Consider the following 18,634-nt stretch of genomic DNA (forward strand, 5'->3'; position numbering starts at 1 on the left):
GAAACCACGGGGCTCGGAGCTCTGCATGCTTGGGGAGGGGGTGGATAGGATGGCGGGGGCCTGCAGCCACTGTGTGGAAGTGATGGTCCGTCCCAAGCCTCTGTGCTGCCTTTATAGAAAAGGAGCTTACCTAGTTACTGGCAAGTCAAAGGCCGTGTCTATAAAGAAAATGCTAATTTTGTGGTAGAATTTAGCACTTTTCTACTTGCCAGTAGAAAAGACCAATCTTTGGTTGATTGAGTTAGTGGAAAGTGGGAAACAGAAGCTCTTGGGACCTTGAATTTCCATTTGGAATGTTTCTCACCGGCCCTATTGGGAGTCCGGAGTGTGAAGACCTAATGGGCCTTGCTTCAGACTTTGGAGGTCACCTTTGACCTGTTTTTACAGAGGAAGAAGAGGGAGCCAGAGAGGCCTGTTGGGGCTACAGTCACCCACTGGCAAACTGGGGCCTTTAGACCTAGAACCAGGCCCTTTGTCACTTAACTGGGGCCCCGAGATAAGCTCAGGGGACACGGCTTTTCAGAGGCAGGGATGGCAGCTAGTGCCCATCCTGTCCCCACACTCTGATGAGGCTGGAAACTACAGAACACCAGGTAGCAAATTTCCATGTTCATTGGGAGACATTTGAAACTGTCTCTTGATCACCTTCAAGGGTTCCCTCCGAGATGCATCACTTGGCAGTAGAGTGAAGAAGGGGCCCACAGCCACTCCAGCAATATCCAAAGATTATGTGTGTTTCACGGAGCCCAGCTCTGTCCCTCGTGGAGCAGCTGTGTTAGGTTCTGTTCAGTTGAACTGCATGGAACTTCCACCTGCGCTCCTCACTCCTGGTCAAACTGCACGTGAGTGGAACTAATATCTACTGATGCCACTGAGTTGCCACATAGGGGGAGGCAGCGGGAACCTTCAGTAGTTAGGAGCCACCACCTGAGAGTTCAGGAAGCCTCCTCATGGCTGGCGTAGGCTCTCCAACCCTGGTCTTCCTGCCCTGACTTCCTACCTGTTAGCAGCCCCAGGCAGCCAGGGGGTGCTCCTGACTTGGCACTGCTCTCCCCTTTGCTCCTTGCTGGGCACCAACTCTCACTTGGAGGGGTCTCTAGCATGCTCTGTCTCAGCCAACAAGGCCCGTGGAAGACAGGCTCCCTGAGGGCGCCCATAGGCCCACCCATGCTGTTTGGCCCCTCCCTTTCCAAGGGAAGTCCTGCCAGCCCTCCCCTCTGTTCCCAGCAAAGCACGGCCTCTGCCTCTCCAAGGCCATGTCCAGACCACAGTTTGCACTTGGTTCCAGCATCACCTGGGCCCCTACGTCTCCTGACCCTCAAACTGTCCCCTCTCTCCTGCTTGGTCTCTGTGTGATGCTGGCACTCTCCTAGACAATCTCATTAGCCTGGAGGGAGAAGCCCAGCCGCACAGACCCCTCTGTGGACTGCCAGCCTGCCGTGGTCACTCCTAGGCAGACCTCACCTCACTGTGGCCATGAACACAGACCATGGCACCTGCTCCCACTTCCCTACCCCATGGTCCCCCAGCTCTAGGTGCTGTGCTCCCCCTCCCCAGGACGGCCACCCCATTCTGGCCTCAGGAACTCCCCTTCTTGGCCAGAGCTCCCACGACATTCTCATCACTGCCCTTGGCCCTGCCTGTTGGTGTGCCGTGCCTATCTAACCTGGCTCCAGCCTGGCTCCTGAACCCGACACCCCCACCTGGCTGAGCCCCCTCCCACAGACGCGATGAGCACCCTCTGGGCTTGCCCTGGGACAGGGCAGTTCTCCCCTGTTATTTTTGTCTTCAATGCACACTGCTGTTGGCAAAAGTACCCAAATCAGAAATAAGGCAAACAGAGGGTAGAGTATCCTTTCGACATCATATCCTAATGTGCTATTCACGGCCCACCAAGATTACTTGCTGGTCTAGGATAATGTGCCTTGATTTGACTGTTCACTGAGGATTAACACCTGGGACGTAGGGAGGACACACGTAACTCCATGGGCATTTTGTCTGGTTGTGAATGATTCCTGTAGAGAAGATAACTCCACCAGCTGTGGTTTCCCAGCCCTGCAGGACACCACCCAGGTTTTGCCTGTGCTGTGGAAGCCTCGCTGGGCCACCCTTTCCCAGAAGCCTGGAACGTTCAGCCCTGGATGCTCTGCACCAGCCCTGCTGTCCTGCTGGCCCTCCCCGGTGGGCTGTGCTCAAGCTCCTTCCCATGGTGTGGGGCCCCCTCCCTGTGGGTCTGTGGGCCACACTGTTTCCTCTGACTTGCCACCAACCCTCCGACGGTGGGGGTCAGCCCGTGGTCAGGTTCCAGCCTCCGACGCTGGTTTAGGGAACACCCTGCCCTTCCCGGGCCCTTACCCGCCACTGGATCAGGACAGAGGAGGTGGTGTGCGGCGTCACAGAGATGAAGCTTGGAGGCTCTCCCGGAACTGGAACCCGAAAAAGAAGAAAGCGAGGATTAGCTGGGTCTGCTTGTACTTGCCCGCTGTTCTGGAGCCAGCTCTCTTTCTGTTCTGGCAAGGAGGCAGGGCCCAGGCCTGGCAGGGGAGGGGGACTCGGGAGGCCAGCACCAACATCCCCGCCTCCCTCCCTCCTTCTCCCTTCCATGAATGCCCTTGTCCACCTGCAGAGCCTATGCCCACCTGGGTGGAAGGGACCTGATCCTGGGGAAGGTGACAACATAATGCCCTGCCTTCACCCCCTTCAAACCCGACTGCACCCCCTGGCAGACCCACACAGAGACACACAAAGGTGCTTGGCTCTCCTCCCTGGGGACCCTGCCTAGGGAGCCCCCTGCTGTCGCATAGCTTCTCAGCGGCCCACATCCCTCTCTCCAGGAGAGGCATCATGTTTTTGAGGCACGTAGTTCAGAGAGGCTCTGAGCAGGACAAAGGATCAAGCCAGGCCAGAGTGCTCTGGCTTCATACTCTGGACGTGACTGCCATGGAGGGAAGCTGACTGCTGGGGGTTGGGGGACGCTTGCTGAGCTTGGGCATCGGTGGCGGCTCTACTCTGCTCTCTGGAGGGATAAGGTCAGTTTGGCTCTGCCCGCGGATATACCCTGCAGGCTGGAAACTGCAATCCTGCAGCCATCCGTGCATCTCGTCCAGTGGACCTCTCTGACACCCCCTCCCTACCACTGCTCCCACTGAACCTGTGTGGTCCTGGCTCAGCATACTGGCTTGGCCTTTCTGTGGCTGCCTGCTGTAAGGTCCTGACACTCCAATAGTCAGTGGGTGCAGAGACCAAAGCTGCTCTCCCACGCCCTCCGCACTCGACTACCTGAAACTTGGTCTCTCGGGCACCCGCACTGTGAGTCTCTTCTGCACCTGCCAGGGCACCTGGCCTCTGGGAGACACCTGCATCAGCCGCACCTCCAGCCCTCCATCCTGCCTTTTGGGGAGCCTCTACCTAATGCACCCTGGCCTCCCACTCGTCTGTCTGAAGTCCACAGAGTATCACGCAGGATGACAATTATGGGGAGGGGTCTCAATATTCCAACCACCATGATAGGAAAATGTTTATCAGCAGACCATCCATCCATTGAAAGCCCTCCATCCTGTCCCCCCAGCCCAGAGCTCCCGGAGCCCTGCAGTCTGCCAGTCTCATTGAATCTGTGATTCTGGAGACAATACAGTGCAGACACAATGCAGTCAACTGCAAAGAGAAATTGCAAATCTCAGAAGAGGGAGATAACAGCATAGGTTCATCAAAAGAAATGATTTAAATATCAAAGGATTAAGACAGGGCTTTGGGAGCCTGGAGTGGTCCTTGGATGTTTTTTTCAAAACAGGCCAGTTCTGAGGGGGCTCTGTAAGGGCAAAGGGAGTCTGTGGTGTCCTGCTCACTGGCTTGCCATTTCCTCAGTGACTCGCCAACAAAATTAGCTTGTTGTGTTTGCTTCTTTCTTCTAAGAATTAGCGCTTACTTCCAAATAGAACCTCAGCTGTGTTAAATGTAAGATTAAAATATGAGCCACAAAGACAACCATGGTTTCTCGAGGGGCCTGTCCAAGCGGCAGGTGCCCTGGCTGTGCAGCAGAGGAATCTCTGCTCGAGGCCAAGAAGCTGCTGGAAGGGCTTCCGCATCCTCATCGGCTGGTTCCTCGCTCACCTGAGGCCTCATGTTGTTAAGGCCATGCTCCCAGGCTATAAAAGAGGAAGATGGAAACTTGGGGAATTGGTACTCAGTGCTGTCGGGTGGTGAGGGCTGAGGCTCACAGCCTGGAATCCAAGCCCCGGCATCTGTTAAGCAAGAGCAATCCTCCTGCCCTAAAAGTTGGGCCTACCACTGGGCGTGTTGGATGCCGCTGGCTCCTGGTGCTAGGGCCTGGCAGGATCAGCACCCAAATTCACCAGGGATCTTCAGGCCTGCTCCTCTGAGGTGGGAGACAGTGGGTAAAAACCACCTGGAGCTTTCAGGGGACCTCACCTCCATCACTTACCTGTGCTTCTGTCAAATGGTAAAGCTGCAGAGTGGTTTGTGAATAAGGAAAAATGGGGAAACCTCTCAAAACCCAGCTACCCTTACACATTTATTTTTAACGACCCTATAAATTATTCAATTTCTAGGATGCTAATGGATCGTAGGGGATTGGAAGCCAATCAAAGAAACCTCCATTCCATTTGGGAAGCCCTTGAAGTTGGCTTCACAGCCACAGGCTGTAACGGGGTGCCCCGAGCTGTCTGCTGCTAATTGAATTCTATGCTCGCCAGCCATTGCCTGATCCCCCTTGGGTGACCCCTTCCTGGCTTGGGATGAAAGCGGGGCCTCTCTCCTTGGGAGCCCAAGTCTCCGGGTCCCAAGGCGGCAGCTGGGAAGGGGCCAGTATCCGCACACCCGCTTGGGTCCCAGCTGGCTCACCATCCTGCAGCGTGGTGACTGCGTCCGTCTCGGCACTGAAGTCACTGTCCCCAATATCATTGGTGGCTTTCAGGCGCAGCTTGTAGGAAGTGAAGGGCCTCAGCCTGAAACACAGAGGAGCCATGAGTGCCTGAGCCCTTTCCCTCTGTCCCGCCCCAAGCTCCAGCCACAGTGAGCGGGCAGCCGGGAGGAGGTGTGCTCAGGGCCCCTCAACCAGCGCTGCCCACGGGGGCCCTCAGCAGCCAGCACTGTCTTCTGAGCGGGCCCCCGGGGACAGCGGGGTTTCCAGACGGAGGGCAGCGTGGAACTTCCCAGCCCGGGGTGGCGGCTGTACTTCGGGCTCCTCCTGTAATTAGAGCCCCTCCTGCAAGGCAAATCACCGCTCTCTGAGGGACGTGAGAATTTCTCAGGAGGAGCTAATTACTGCAGCCCTCAGGGATTCAGGGCGTGAAACGAGGGCGCCTAACCACTTCCTCGCTCACCCACAAGCACTCCTTTGTGGAGGTCCGCACCGGCCGGCCGCCTGGCTCCAAGGCCTGCCCCCCTGCCCCGCGTCCCCACCATTTGCCAGGCGGGACACGGCGCCAAGCCCTGGCCAGGCAGTGCCCAGTTAGGCGCCCAGCAGCTCTTGGGGGAGACTCATTGTGATTCCTATTGCAGGGATGAGAAAACAGAGGCTTGGTCGCATGAAGTCCCTTGCCCTCTGCCAGAGGACCAGCCATGGCTTGGCCAGGATGGGAAGAGGATCTTGCCCTGAGGCCGTCCCTCCACTGTACCCAAGACCGAGGTAATGTCAACTGTCCATGGGGGGAAATGCGCCCACTTGCCTGCTGACGGGGACTTAAGGGGCAGTAATGCTCCGGGCGCACCACCACTTAGGCCCACCTCCCTCCATTCCTCCCTCCCTCCCTCCCTCCCTCCCTCCCTCCCTCCCTCCCTCCAGCCACTGTCCTGTGCTGAACTCTGTACCACACAGACTCTGGACAAACTTCTAAGCAGATGACGCTCCCGTCCTCCTCGGGTCCCTGGCTGGCCTGCCCCTGGCTGTCCTTGCCATTACTTCTGAGAGAGCAGATGAGGAGACCTCCCGCCCTTGCCCCGCTGGCAGCAGCTCTGTTTCGGGCCAGGCCCAGCCCCTGTGTCCATCTCCCAGACCAGGAAAGCAGGAGCGGTCTGCACTCCGCCTCCCCGTCCCTCAGGTCCACACTGCCGGCTTCCTCAGCTATAGTAGATAAAGGCCTTGCCGCCTCTAAGCAGGTCCCCTGTCCTCCCTTCCAGACCAATCTGCAATCTCATGGGTTTCAACCCCGGAGGCTCTGAGGAGCCCTTTAGGAGACCAGGGGGTCCCCAACTCCCCTGCATGAGCCAAGAGCAGCCCACTTCCATTTGGTTTGCAAGTGGATCTGGGTAATACTTTGCCAGGAGGAAAGATTCTACATTTTTAAGCAATGATAATAACCATCTTTGGACGTATCTTCCTCTAATTCTGTTTCTGTACACCCTCCTGCTTAAGACAGGATTACGGGATTCTCTGTCGGCCAGCATCTCAAAGGATGCTCTTCCCTCAAGCCCTCTGCCCCGCCAGCTTGCCCAGCTGTGGCTGGTCTGTGACCGCAGGCCTGTCTCCTGGCCTCTCTGTGCCCCCACCGCCCAGCTAGAGAGAAGCAGTGCCGGGCGACCTTGCTTTGGCCCTGGCTGTCCTGGGTGCTTCCAAAGTTCCACCCTTAAGAATGATCTTTATACCCAGTTTCCAGGGGAGATATCCTTTATTAAGACAAATAACTTTCCATCTGTTCCTGGCTTCCTAGGAGCTACTTTATCTAATTCTGGTGACAACCACATGGTTTTCTTCTTTGGTTCCTGCCTCACCCACCAGAGGCCCCACATTTGCATTAGTTTCTTCTCCTCGGATTAGAAGGCAGTGCAGGGCGGTTGCCAGGAGCGTGCACTCCGGAGCCAAACTGCCTACACACTAACCCCCACATAACCTCGGTGGGTCGGTGTGCCACAGGCTCCTCACCTGGGCTGACTGGAGCGCCGACGTTGCATTTAGGAGAAGCACTAGGAAGAAGCTCTGGCACCCACTGCGTAATCACTGAATCCTGCCTGTCCTCCTCATCAGGACCCTCTGACAGTAGCTCGAGTGGCTCCAGGAAGAGCCTGTCCCTGCACGCCATCCTCTAGGCCTGTCCAATCCTTCACCAACCCCACCTTGACAATTGTCTGCGTTTCCCACAGAGACAGGGACAGAGGTGGCCTCATTTATTGCTTTGTGTGACCCTTGTCCTTGTATTTAGTGCTCACGTTCATTTAGCATATGACATTCAGGACATGTGTCAGCCCTGTCACTGATCCTTCGTGTTTAGTACCTCACTGTTGTCGAAAGCTCTCGGAGTCTGAGGCTGGTGCTGAGCCCTCCTTTCCCACCTGGGGCACAGAGCAGGGGTGCAGCACATGCCTGTCAGGTGGCTGGAAGAGTCAGCCTGGTCTGAGGTCAAGGGGAGAGTGCCGGAGAGCAGGAAGCAGGTTCCCAGCGTTGGGCCTGTTTCCTGGGCTTGTGCCATTCACAGAACCATTGGCCTTCTGGGGAGCCGCAGGGCATACCAGGGGCTCAGGTGCAGGGGCTTACCCTCGCCTCTGGGTAAGAAGCCTGCCAGGTGCCCTAAAAACAGGCCCAGAGAGACTCAGCAGCTGTGAAGGGAGCCCGATGAGAAGTGACAACAGCTTGCATGCCCTGCAAGCTCATCCTGCCCCTCCTCCTCATCCCTGCATAGCTGGGCCTTCGGACCACTGGTCTACTACCCCCCCACCCGTGCTCCTGTCATGCTCCCCCCCTGGAGCAGAGCAGCACTTCAGGGCTGATGACCCCTGAGGAAAGGCACAAATCATCCTGGACGCCCTCCCTCAACACCCTTCAACACCTGTAAGCTCCCTATTCACTTGCTCAGGCCTACCTCAGGGTCAGCCCAACCAGAATTCAGAGTCTGGTCCTGCCACCCCCCAGCCTGGGCCAGTCAGTGACCTTCTCTGAGGATCCCAGAGCTGCTGTGACAGTCACATGACATGACCTTCTTATGGAGCATGGTGGATCTAGGCACACAGTGAGCAATTCCTAAGCATCATCTCTTCTTTCTCACGTTCCCAAAGGCTTTCCCCTGTCCCCTGCCCGTGGCAACCTCACTGTCCCCAGACACACCTGCCATGTGCAGACTCCCTTGGCCTCTTTGCACCTAGCATCCCTTGCCTGCCAATTTTCTGCCTTCTGAACTTGGACACCGGCTGGATTTAGGTAAACATTTGAAGTAACACCTTTATCTAAATTCTAGCCATCCCAAACTGAGGAAATGAACAGATTTGGGTGGCATGGCACCTCACTGTCCAAGCTCGCAGGAAGGAAGCACAATTAGAAAGCAAGCTCGTGCTTGACCTGTGTGCCATCGCTACCCTCTTGCCTGTGTTTAGCTCCATGGCCAAAGTACTTGGCTGGGGGTGGTGTGGATGCGGCTTCCAGTCCCTGTGCCTCCCATGGAGCCAGAGGCAGAGTCTCATAAACAGAAGGAGCTGCCTAGATTCATTCGCCTGGTTTGGTTATAATAATAAAGCAGGAGTCCAGATCATTTTGGAAGCTACCTACCACTGCCTTTATGTATTGATTTATTCACCTTTAAGGTACTGAAAAGATCTATTAAGAACTCAAGATTTGCATCACAAAGAGCAATGAATATAGAACCATGCATAATATCCTTGGCCAAATTTACCTGCTTTTCACATGACTTCATTTTTAAAGATGACACAGAAGAAGAAAAGAAAGAACTGGCCGTCTCCCAATGGAGACGGGGCCAGCATCCTGGCTTGAATGGAATCCCTCTTGTTCCACATGTAATCCCCTTCTGCCCCCGTGGTTGCGTTCATAGTGTCCCCCGGGGATGCTCAGAGGAACAGCAGGACCTGCTATCAGTGGGTACAGGACCATCGCCTGAGCTCACACTGCCGTTGTTGCCATCCTAGTGACACCCAGAATGTCCATGTGGCTCTGGGCTCACGGGCCACCTCCTTCTCAACTGTACTGCATTCCCACTAGGAACGGATGCTGCCCTGCTGTCCCTCAACCCGGCGCCTCCCCTCCTGTCCCCACACCCACTAGATGTGGGGACAGCCGCTCGATGCAGATTGTTAAACTTTTTGCTTTGAACTTTTGTTTAAACTTTCATGCTTTCTGGTCATTAGCAGACTTCATGAAACTGGCAAAAGTAAATCGTGAAAAAAAAAAACACATAGAGAAAAAGAAGGAGAGAGCAGCTCTGCGGCTATGGGAATGGGAAGGAGGTCATGTCGTGGCAATGTGCAAAGCTCTGCTTTCCTGGAACGTGATGTGTTCCTGCTGGCGGCCAGAGGGGGCCCTGGAGGGGCCCCACCACAGCTTCTCCCACACCAAATCAAACGTCTGCCGGGAGCATGGGCCCCTCCTTTCCAATGTGAAGTCCCCTGCACTCCATTGGTCTGTTTGCTTTTAGGAGGCCCCAGGATAGAAAAGGCCACTGGATTTTGTTTTTCTCCTTTCTTTCAGATGGTTACACAAAGGAGTGATGCTATTTTTTTTTATCCCTAAGCACATTCTGATGAAGCTACGCACCCAGTGCAACGGAGTGTGGTTTATGAAGCCATCTGGTCACTCTTGGCCATGCCACCCGACCCTCAGGGCCTCCTGGGGGAACTCAGGGCTCTGGAGGGGGTGGTGCAAGGGGCTGAGAGCTGGGTCTCCCAGGTTGTGTGGCTGTCATTCAGAGGGGGAGTGGGATGCTGGTAGGATCTGAGCGGGCAGAGTGGGACTACTTGGGATTGCCTTCTGAGATGGCAGCTGGGTCACTGCCATCAGTAATGGAGGCAAACCTTGGGCTCACAGAGCTGAGAGGACCAACAGGGTCACCCCTCCATCTCTGTCTTCCACAGAAGAGGGAATGAGGCTTCACAAGCTAACATGGACTTTCCGCGGCCCCACGGCCACTGATGGGCAGACAGGTGGTGAGGGCTTGCTGCCTAGGTGACAGCAACCGATTCTTCACCAGCCACAGTGTGTAAGTTAGCTGGGTGGTCTGTGGCTGTGAGGCTTTGGGCTATGGGCCAAGCAAATGTCCCCAGAGCTGGGGACCCTGAGGGCCTCTGGCTGCCACCTGGGGGAGCACGCTCAGGACTACACCTCTACCTCCTCGTGTGCAAGGTCTGTGTGTCTGCAGGCCTGCTGCCGACAACGTATAGGGCAGCACGCAGAAACTGCTTAAGAGGAGAGGCTGTCTAGCATTGGGGTGGCAGCGGTAATGATAGTGACAATCACAGTAACCACGGTGGGAAGAGCCCGTGGGAGCTTTAATGCCCTGAGTTCCCAGACCAGGTCACAGAGGTGAGCATCCAGTCCTCTTCTCCTCCGGTGAAGAGTGAAATAAAAGATGTAACTGTAACCAGTTTTCTAAAGGTCAACTCCCTCACCACCACACACATCTGAGCTACTGTGGCCCCTTCTAGTGGGGAGCCAGACGGTGCCTCCAGCCCTGCTGGAAAGAGTACCTGTGCTTGGGACCTTTCGCCCTCCACTCAGAGGAGCCGTGATGGAGGGGGTCACTGTGCACCGAGCAGATTTGGGCCCCGAGCAGCTGGAGCTGTAAGCTGATGAGCTGCCTTCCTTCTTGGACTGTCACCCTCTCTGAAGGCACAACCTGGGCATTAGGTCCGGGAGCCGCGATGGAGATGCTGGGAGATCCAAGCGATCTGCTTGGGGCTGCCCCACCCGTGGATGTGCTATGAAGGTGAACGCTGGACACGTAGCCGTGCCTCCCGGGTGGGCAGTGTAGGGGGGCCGCCACGTCCTGGGCCTGGTGCCACCAGGCACCACACGGCCTCCAAATGGTGCCACAACCCCGAAGGTGAGTGCCAAGGAGCTGCCTAAGACCACCACATGGCAGGTGGCTGGAAACCAACCTGAGCCTGGATAGTCTCCCTTCCCATGATGCCCCAGTGTGACAACCCACCTGTGCATCACGCGTCACCTCAGTCACATGCTTACGCGGAGCTCCTTTTCTCTATAAACCTTGCTGTTGCCGTGTGTCAGACGCAGTGACAGAGCCATGCATCAGCCAGCCCTCACCCCTCCCTCACAGCCTGAACTGTGCCCAGGGTGGGAGTGGGGATGCCTGAGGATGCAGGCTGCTGCAGGAGCCCCCTGACCCCCGCCGCCCCAGCTGCTCCACAACCCCCCTTCTGCTCAGGTTCAGCAGAGTGCAGAAGCAGAGCCTTGCAAAGGAGGAGGGTCAGGAGATGCTGGGGCTGCAGTGAGTGTGACCCTTCTGACCCTCAGCTCTCCTCTGCAGAATGGGGATGATGATGTCCCCCACTGGGCCATCATGCAGGGTCAATGAGAAACGTGTGTGAGATTTCCCAGCACGGTGCCCAGGTTGGGGGGCAATGAGTATGTGTTCTGTCTGAAAGGTGAGAGGAACGCTGGCAGCCTGAGAAATGGGGTCTTGGCCTCCTCCACCCTCCCCATGGGAGCTACTGGCCAGGGTCCTGGAACCCTCGGAGCCAGTGGGACTCACTCCTCAGTGGCCCCCTCACAGCCTGATGTGAGCTTCATGGAAAGTGACCCATGTCAGGGCCAGAGAAGGAGGACAGGGAAGACGCCCTGCCAGCTTCATGGACAGGCCTGCCCACCGTTCAGACCCAGGGGGCTTCTGCAGGTGCTGTGAACCTGCACAGCCCGGGCCCCCCAGGGAGGGATGCAGGGCCTGAGGTCACTTCTGAGAACTCTCACCTAGATGGTTATTTAGCCCTTGTCCCCCAGCATAGAGGAGGTGCCTGGTCTCCCATTGTAGAGGGGGGTACCCTCATCCCCCAGCATTGAGGGTGGTGTCCTAGTCTCTAACTATAGTGGAGGTTGCTATAGACTCCCACCATAGAGGGGGTGCCCTGGTCCCTCACTGTAGAGGGGGTGCCCTTGTCCCCCAGCATAGAGGGGTTGCCCTGGTCTCCCACTGTAGAGGGGGTGCCCTCGTCCCCCAGCATAAACGGCAGTGCCCTGATCTCTAACTATAGAGGGGGTGCTCTGGTGTCCCACTGTAGATGTGGTGTCCTCATCCCTCACTGTAAAGGAGGTTGTCTTCTTCCCTCACCGTAGAGGGGGTGCCCTCATCCCTCACTGCAGAGGGGGGTGCCCTAGTCTCCTACCATACAAGGGGGTGCCCTTGTCCTTCACTGTAGAGCGGGGTGGGGAATGAGAAGGGGCCTAAATAAGACCGTGGGTGCCAAGAGCTCAGCTGTGGTGGTCAGCATCACTCCCCTCTGCCTTTGCCTGGTGGCTCACTCAGTAACTGGATAAATGCTGGGTTCTCATGGTGCAGTGGGGATGCCCCTCCCATGTCCCTGATCGGCCATCATAGTGGATGACAGCAGGAGGGGGAATTATCTGCCTTGTTGACTAAAAGAGAGAGCACAAGAGAAGGTGCAACCCTCTCAGCCCGTGACACCCCTTCCCCACACCTCCCCTCCTCCACATCCGCCTCTTAGGGGATAGGGTGATGGAGCCTACATGTCCAGGCTCACTGTCCCTGTCATCTGTGCCTCATCCATCCCTGGGACCCGGAGTGTGCAAGCCGCCTGTCCAGGGCATGCCTGGAAGGACAGACCCGGGGGAGGGGCCTGAGCAGGCTCCAGGATGTGGCAATCCTGGTCCCTGGCACTAGAGAGACGTGAGCGGTCAGCCTTCCCAGTCCTGGGCAGGAGCGGCAGGGCCCATTCCCCGGGGCACGTCCGCCTGGCTCTGGGTACCTTTCGACAGCGCAGGCTGTGGCCTCGTGGCTGATGGACGAGGAGTAGGTCTGCCACTCTCCGCGGGGCAGCTCTCGCACCTGCACCGTGAAGTAGCGAATGGGGGAGGCCCCGTCGCTGCCCGGGACCCACTGGAGCCGGAGGCTGCGCGCAGTCACTTCTGCCTGGGGCACCAGGAGCTCCCGGGGGGGTGCCGGTCGCTCTGCAACCAGAAGAGAACAGACCAGGGACAGGTGAGGGGCTGCTGCTCCACATGAGATCCAGCATGGGGACTGCCAGCTGCGCACGAGCTCAGACCATACGGAGACGATGCCCGGGCACCTGCAGCTCTCTCACTGCTCACCCTGGACCCACCCAGCTTGGATTGGACTGGACGCTCTGGCTTGCTCCCCGAGTGCTGCTCTTGCAGAGACAGACAGACAGACAAGAGGGTGAGCCCACACATGCTCCTGGACGGCCACACGTCCCTGCGGGCGTCACTGAGGACACCTGGGCTCTCCTGCGGACTTTCCCTCTGATCACAGGCTCAGCGCATCTGTCAGACTGACTTCCTCTCCCCAGAAGCCAACTGGAGCCTGAACAACCACAGTGTCCTGCTCAGCTCCTCCAGGGGCTGTCGCCACTGCTCTGTGCCTACAGCGCTGGTGACTGGGAGCGCAGGAGTCTGGGACCAGGCCCCTGAGCATGGATCGTTACTGTGGTGCGTCTCCTCACCCCATCGATTTCAAGAGGGAAACTCCACAGAGGGAGGAATAATTGTTTAATTGTTTATCATGAAGATTATCGATCCTGTTGAAAATGTGTGGTGGGTAATAAAGCAGCAACTGGTTGCCAGCCTGCAGTGAGGGGCGGGAGGAGCTTTTCCACCTTCTGTGGTCGGCGCTCCTCTGGGAACACATGCTTGGGCTGCCCTGTCCCTCCTCGGCCCGTGTGACAGACAGCCCTGCGGCCCCTTGCCAGCTGCGAGGACCACGCTCCTGGGCATCGTGGCAATTGGGGAAGTCCTGCTGGGGGTGGTCTGCAAGCCCTGGCCCAAATCCCCTAAACTCTATGGGCCCAAGGCAGGTGGAACAGGTGGTCAGGGCGTGGGCTGGGTGTGGGCATGTGTCCCCTAGCCCCAGCAGCAGCAGCCCTGCTGTGGACCAGGGTGCCTCTTGGAGGGCACTTGTTGTTAATGCTTCCACTTGGATTTAAGTCACATCAAATCTTTAGCAAACCTGTGTCTTGTCCCAGTGCCTCAGAAAGTGCTAGATTTCCCTATGGGCTTCATCACCATTGAGGAAGAAGGCAAGAGTCTTTGGGAGAGGCACTCAGGGCCCTAGCTGCTCCCTCAGCCCTGGCTGCTGACCCCGACCACGTCCCGGACAAGGAGGAGCCCGAGGACCCTGGCCACCACTGCAGGAGGGGGTAGTCCCGGCACCAGTGTCCTCTGTCCAGGGCCCCTGTGCTGGGACCATGGGCCAGACAGCATTGTGTGTTGATGGTCAGGGGCCCGAGTGTGCATGGCTGTCTCCCCATCTGCTTCACGCTTTGGCATCTCTGGTGACTCCAAGCCTTCCATCCTCCAGTTAACAACAGAGGTAACGGTAGCCAACGGAAGAAGGGCTACGCGTTTGGTGCCGCTGGGCAGCTCCGGGGTGGGCATTGTCCTCCTCCGCCACCTGGGGCTCAGAGGTTTGGGGTTTGGGGACTCACAGCAGGCTGAAGGGTTTGGCCTTCCCCTGGAAGGCATGGAGTCCTTGGAAGATTCGAAGCCACAGATAGGTGATGACAGCGTCCCCCCCGTTGGCCATCAGGAGGGTCAGCCGTGTGCCTGGGCCAAGCAGCCCATTCCTGGGCAGCCAGACATTCCACCCAGTGTGGCCACTGAGCTGGACCTCAGCAGGCTTTTGCACCTTGTAGGGCATCAGTTTCCCCACCCATTTGACCTGCTTGTGTGGGAATTAGACAGAGGAGTGGGCTGCAATGCCTGGAAGGTACCAGAATGTGGTGAGGGCTCAGTGCACGCCAGCCTCCTTTGCCTTCTACCTTTTGTAGATTTTGGATTGGCCTTTCAGATTGTTATTCAGGCACCCTGGGGTCAGCTCATGTGTCCCTTAGATAGACTGCTCTAGATCTTGTCATAAAGTGATGATGCAGGCAGCAGTGATACTGGCTCCTACTCTGAGCATGGACATCGCACCAGCTCTGGGCTGGAGGTCTGATGGTCATCCTGGCCCTCGGAGGCCCTGCGCTGACCCAAGTGCTTGCTAAGAGGTCACCAGGTGGTGGTCAGGGCAGAGAAGGGAAGGGCCTTGCCTAGGGTCACACAGCTCCAGAGCCTGGTGCTTGGGGACTCCTAGATGGGAGGTAGGGTAGGTCATCTCTCTGAACATACCCATGTGTGCAAGCGCCTTCCTGTCCTACTCTTTCCTGAGACTGCTGGGGTTGGCCCTGACCTCAGAACCTGCAGTGGCAGCCAGAGCTGCTTGCGTACGAGGCCCCCAAGGCCCCCAAGGCCTTGTAGCAGTGGGCCTGGAGAGGGAGCCTGCCAAGACAGAGTGCAGAGCGAGGCTCCAGGGCATGTCAGGGGCTCACTGAAATGGGAACCCGCAGCAGATTTCTGCGGGAAGAAGTGGCCTGGGGGTCTATGGAGGGTGTCCTCATCACTGCCTCACAGCTGTGTCCTGGGCAAATGACCAATCTGTCCGGGCTCCCCTTTCTCTTCCATAGAATTGGGCTCACAGCGCTTTCTTCCTCAGGCTTTGGTGAAGAGGTACCAAGCCAATGTACCTCGCCAGGGCTTGGAACAGAAGAGGCGTCCATGAGGACAGAACTCCCTAGGGCTGCTCAGTACAAACTATGTTTATTGAGCATCCGCTCAGCTGGGCACGTGGTTTTGAACATCAGAGATCAAGTGCCTGGCTTCAGGCAGCTGCCCTTAAGCACGGTGACTCGGAGCAACCCTGGGCCAGTCACACAACCTCTCTGAGCCGCGTCTCCATCTTTAAACCTGGGATGTTCTTGCCTGTCTGGTAGATGCTGGGTTGTGTAGACATGGTAATGTGCCCGGCTGCAGGTGTGGCCACCCAGGGCCTGACCCAGCAACCTCCAGGCTCCCACTCAGGCCCACTCTCCTCCCTGTAGCACCATGACAGCGGACTTAGGCCTGGGGTCTTACCTCTCTTCTCAGTGGTGATGACGGTGGCCTCCAGCGGCTCCCCCCAGCCCTGCCTCGTCTTGGCCGACAGCCTGAAGACGTACGCCGACTCCGGGGCCAGCTCGGTGGCCGTGAACTGCCTCACCGTGGCGCCCACCTCCACCGTGGTGAATGTGTTGGGGCTGCTGCTGGCCAGGCGGTAGGCGATCTGGTACCCTGCGGGGCGCAGGAGGGCCATGCATCAGCCACGTCCCCGGCCCCCAGCACAGATCCCACATCCCCGCCACCCCCACCATCACTCTGCTTTGTTTCTCCTACTTCCTTCCTTCTCAGCCAGCATCTGGGATGGACGGCAGAGCCGCGGTGACAGACGGAGCCTCTGAGCGCTGGGCCCCCAGGACCCTCCTTCTCCTTCATCTTTCCCGCCAACAAGGGGTGGGAACAGTTTCACCTTCCCCGTGGCTGCAGGAGCCCAGAGAACGTGATGGGAACTAGCCACGCTCCCGAGGGGCAGGCCCAGCGCCCCCTGCCATTTCTGTTCCTTCTCACCGCTCCCACCACCTGCCCTTCCCCTCCCAGGGCCAAGGGCAGTGCCTCCTCCTAGAATGTTCCCTCAAGTGTGCCCTTCTCACATGGTTACTTGCCCTTCCTCTGGGTCATCCTTCCCGTCTGCCCACGGGTCCCAGCCTTGGGAGCAGGAGCTGGTGCTGGGGTGGCTCTGTTTCCTGCTGCTGGCCCCTCTTGTGCACCCACCCCCCAGGAAGCCCCAGTGTGGTCCCCGAGCTGGGGGCTCCCCTGCAAACAGTCCCCCTCCCGCGAAGGAGGCAGCGGGGTGTGTGCAATCAGTTCAGGGGGGCTCCCACGGCTCCAAACGGCTCCGAACGGCTCCTGAAGTTCCTTGATTATCAAGGGATTATGGTTGATCAGACGTTATTAATGACCGAGCCTCCCAACCAGGCTGCGCCCGCATCTGAAGAGGCAGTGCCAACTGTCAGCCCCAGCCCGGGACCCAGCACGCGCGGCCTCCTCGCGGGCGCAGACAGCTGTGCTCCTACGCTGATTAAAACCAGAACTGGCGGGGTGTGGTGGCATCCACAAACATCGATGACAGCCACCATGCTCAAGTTAAACAAAGACCTCCCGGGGCAGGGGGCGGGAGGGGCAGGCCGGCAGAGCGGAACTCTGTCCTCCACCGGCTCTGCCTTCGCTGGCCTCCTGGGGGTGGACAAGGCCTCAGTAATTCCACACTGCCCGCCTGCTTCTCCGGGTGAGACAGTCCTGCTCCTTTGTCTTCCTCCTTGAACCGTCTTCGGCTCCGTTGTGCCGAGCTACTGGCATCTTCCCAGCTGCTGCACTTTGTCATGTGTCCAGCCACATAGGGAGCCTGGCCAGCCATATGTGAGGCCACGCGATCAGGTGTGGAGTGCGCCCAGCATTAAACCCCTGACCACTGCTGGTCCCCATCATCAGTACACAGACTGGAGGTACAACACACCCTGCCCTGTCCACGGTGACGGCCATTCACAGGCCTGGTGTTTGTACGACTCTGAGCTTGGCCCCTGAGTGGCTGTTACAGATGCTACTCTGCCTCTCATGGCCTCTTCTCGCCGGGACAACCAGCTGTCTCCCGGCTACCAGGGGTGGTCCAGCTGGCCTCCAGCCTCTGGCCAGGGTGTCCTGCTAGACGCCTGTCCTTTTCCATTAAGTGACTGATGACCAGCAGCATAGAGAAGCCAGGTCATCCTTCTCTGTACTCTCCTCCCACCTTTCTTTCCCTTACCCAGTTGTAGGTGGGATGCCTGGGATTTGGGTGCTACAGGAACCTTGTCCCGAATCTTCTGAGACTCTAGGGGACCTGGCCTCCTGAGGGTGAGGGCACCATGGTCACTGCAGCCACCACATGGGGCTCTCCTGCTGACCTCCTGGCAGTCCTTACCCCTCTAAGCCCTCACCATGGCTGGGACAGGTAGCCTATGCATCCTTCCTTGGCCATGAAGCTCTACAGCTCAGAGAGGGTAGGTGGTCTGCCTGAGGTCACAAGGTAAGTAACCAGCAGAGCCGGGACAGGAACCCCATGTCTGTCTCACTTTCTACTGAGTCATCCTCTTCGTGCAAGGAGAAAACATCCACCCCAATCTTCCAACAAAGGGAGAGTCCCCTTGCCAGATGCTGGATACTCGAGACCACACATCTCAAGTGCCTGCACCACACGAGCGTATTTCTGAGGGAGAACAGCCTTCTGTGATGTGATGAGCACATGCTTTGGAAGCGCACCTGCCTGGGCTGCGATCCAGGCTCCAGGAAGTCTCTGCTGTGTGACTGGACATGAGGCTGTATGAGGCTGTGTGAGGGGGCAGCAGGAGGGGCTTCGTGGGGATTGGGGTGCCGCCGGCCCGCCACGGGAGGGGAGGTTCACAGGGCCCCGGCACAGGCTGAGTGCTCATGCACACTCATGCACACTCACACACACTCACTCTGTAACGTGACTACAAAAAGGACCAGAGGTAGTTCTCCACCAGTCTCTGCGGCTGCAGGACTCAGGGTTCCCCTCCAGTCCCTCTGCCTGCTACTCTGGACATCCTCTGTGATGCAGCCTCCAGGGAATTTCATCCTTAGGGCCTCAGGTCCTCACCCAGCCTGTCTGACTGCTCTGGGACAGGGGGGTGAACACCAGGCAGCAGCAGCCTAGGGACGAGACCCAGAGAGACATGGAGCTTGACCCAGACAGCCCCTTAGGAGCTGGGGACAGGTACCTAGACGTGGGAGGGACACCCCAGCCCCACCAAGCCTGTCTCGTTTGCTGTGTGCTGCACACTCTGC

At 57.8% G+C, this 18,634-nt stretch overlaps 1 protein-coding gene and 1 long non-coding RNA gene across 17 annotated transcripts in view; one reads left to right on the plus strand and one right to left on the minus strand.

The window, feature by feature from the left end:
- Positions 1-18,634, minus strand: part of SDK1 (sidekick cell adhesion molecule 1) — a 911,663-nt gene that overhangs the window by 72,404 nt on the left and 820,625 nt on the right. For all 15 annotated transcript variants that reach the window (XM_049111183.1, XM_035717437.2, XM_049111182.1 and 12 more), the window contains 4 exons: positions 15,836-16,030; positions 12,676-12,877; positions 4,861-4,964; positions 2,356-2,426 (listed from right to left, as the gene is read on the minus strand). In XM_049111183.1, the coding sequence (XP_048967140.1) occupies positions 2,356-2,426; positions 4,861-4,964; positions 12,676-12,877; positions 15,836-16,030 (572 nt within the window). The remainder of the gene's footprint in view (positions 1-2,355; positions 2,427-4,860; positions 4,965-12,675; positions 12,878-15,835; positions 16,031-18,634) is intronic.
- Positions 342-13,480, plus strand: LOC118354956 (uncharacterized). 2 transcript variants are annotated; one of them, XR_004816449.2, is made up of 3 exons: positions 342-842; positions 5,521-5,647; positions 5,837-6,655. It is a non-coding gene; the product is annotated as an uncharacterized LOC118354956 (long non-coding RNA). The 2 variants fall into 2 exon arrangements; XR_004816448.2 differs by lacking the exon at positions 5,837-6,655 and adding an exon at positions 8,530-13,480 and having other exon boundaries at positions 345-842.

Source organism: Canis lupus, chromosome 6 (genome assembly GCF_003254725.2).
Source record: "Canis lupus dingo isolate Sandy chromosome 6, ASM325472v2, whole genome shotgun sequence".
In the NCBI taxonomy this organism is placed as follows: Eukaryota; Metazoa; Chordata; class Mammalia; order Carnivora; family Canidae; genus Canis; species Canis lupus.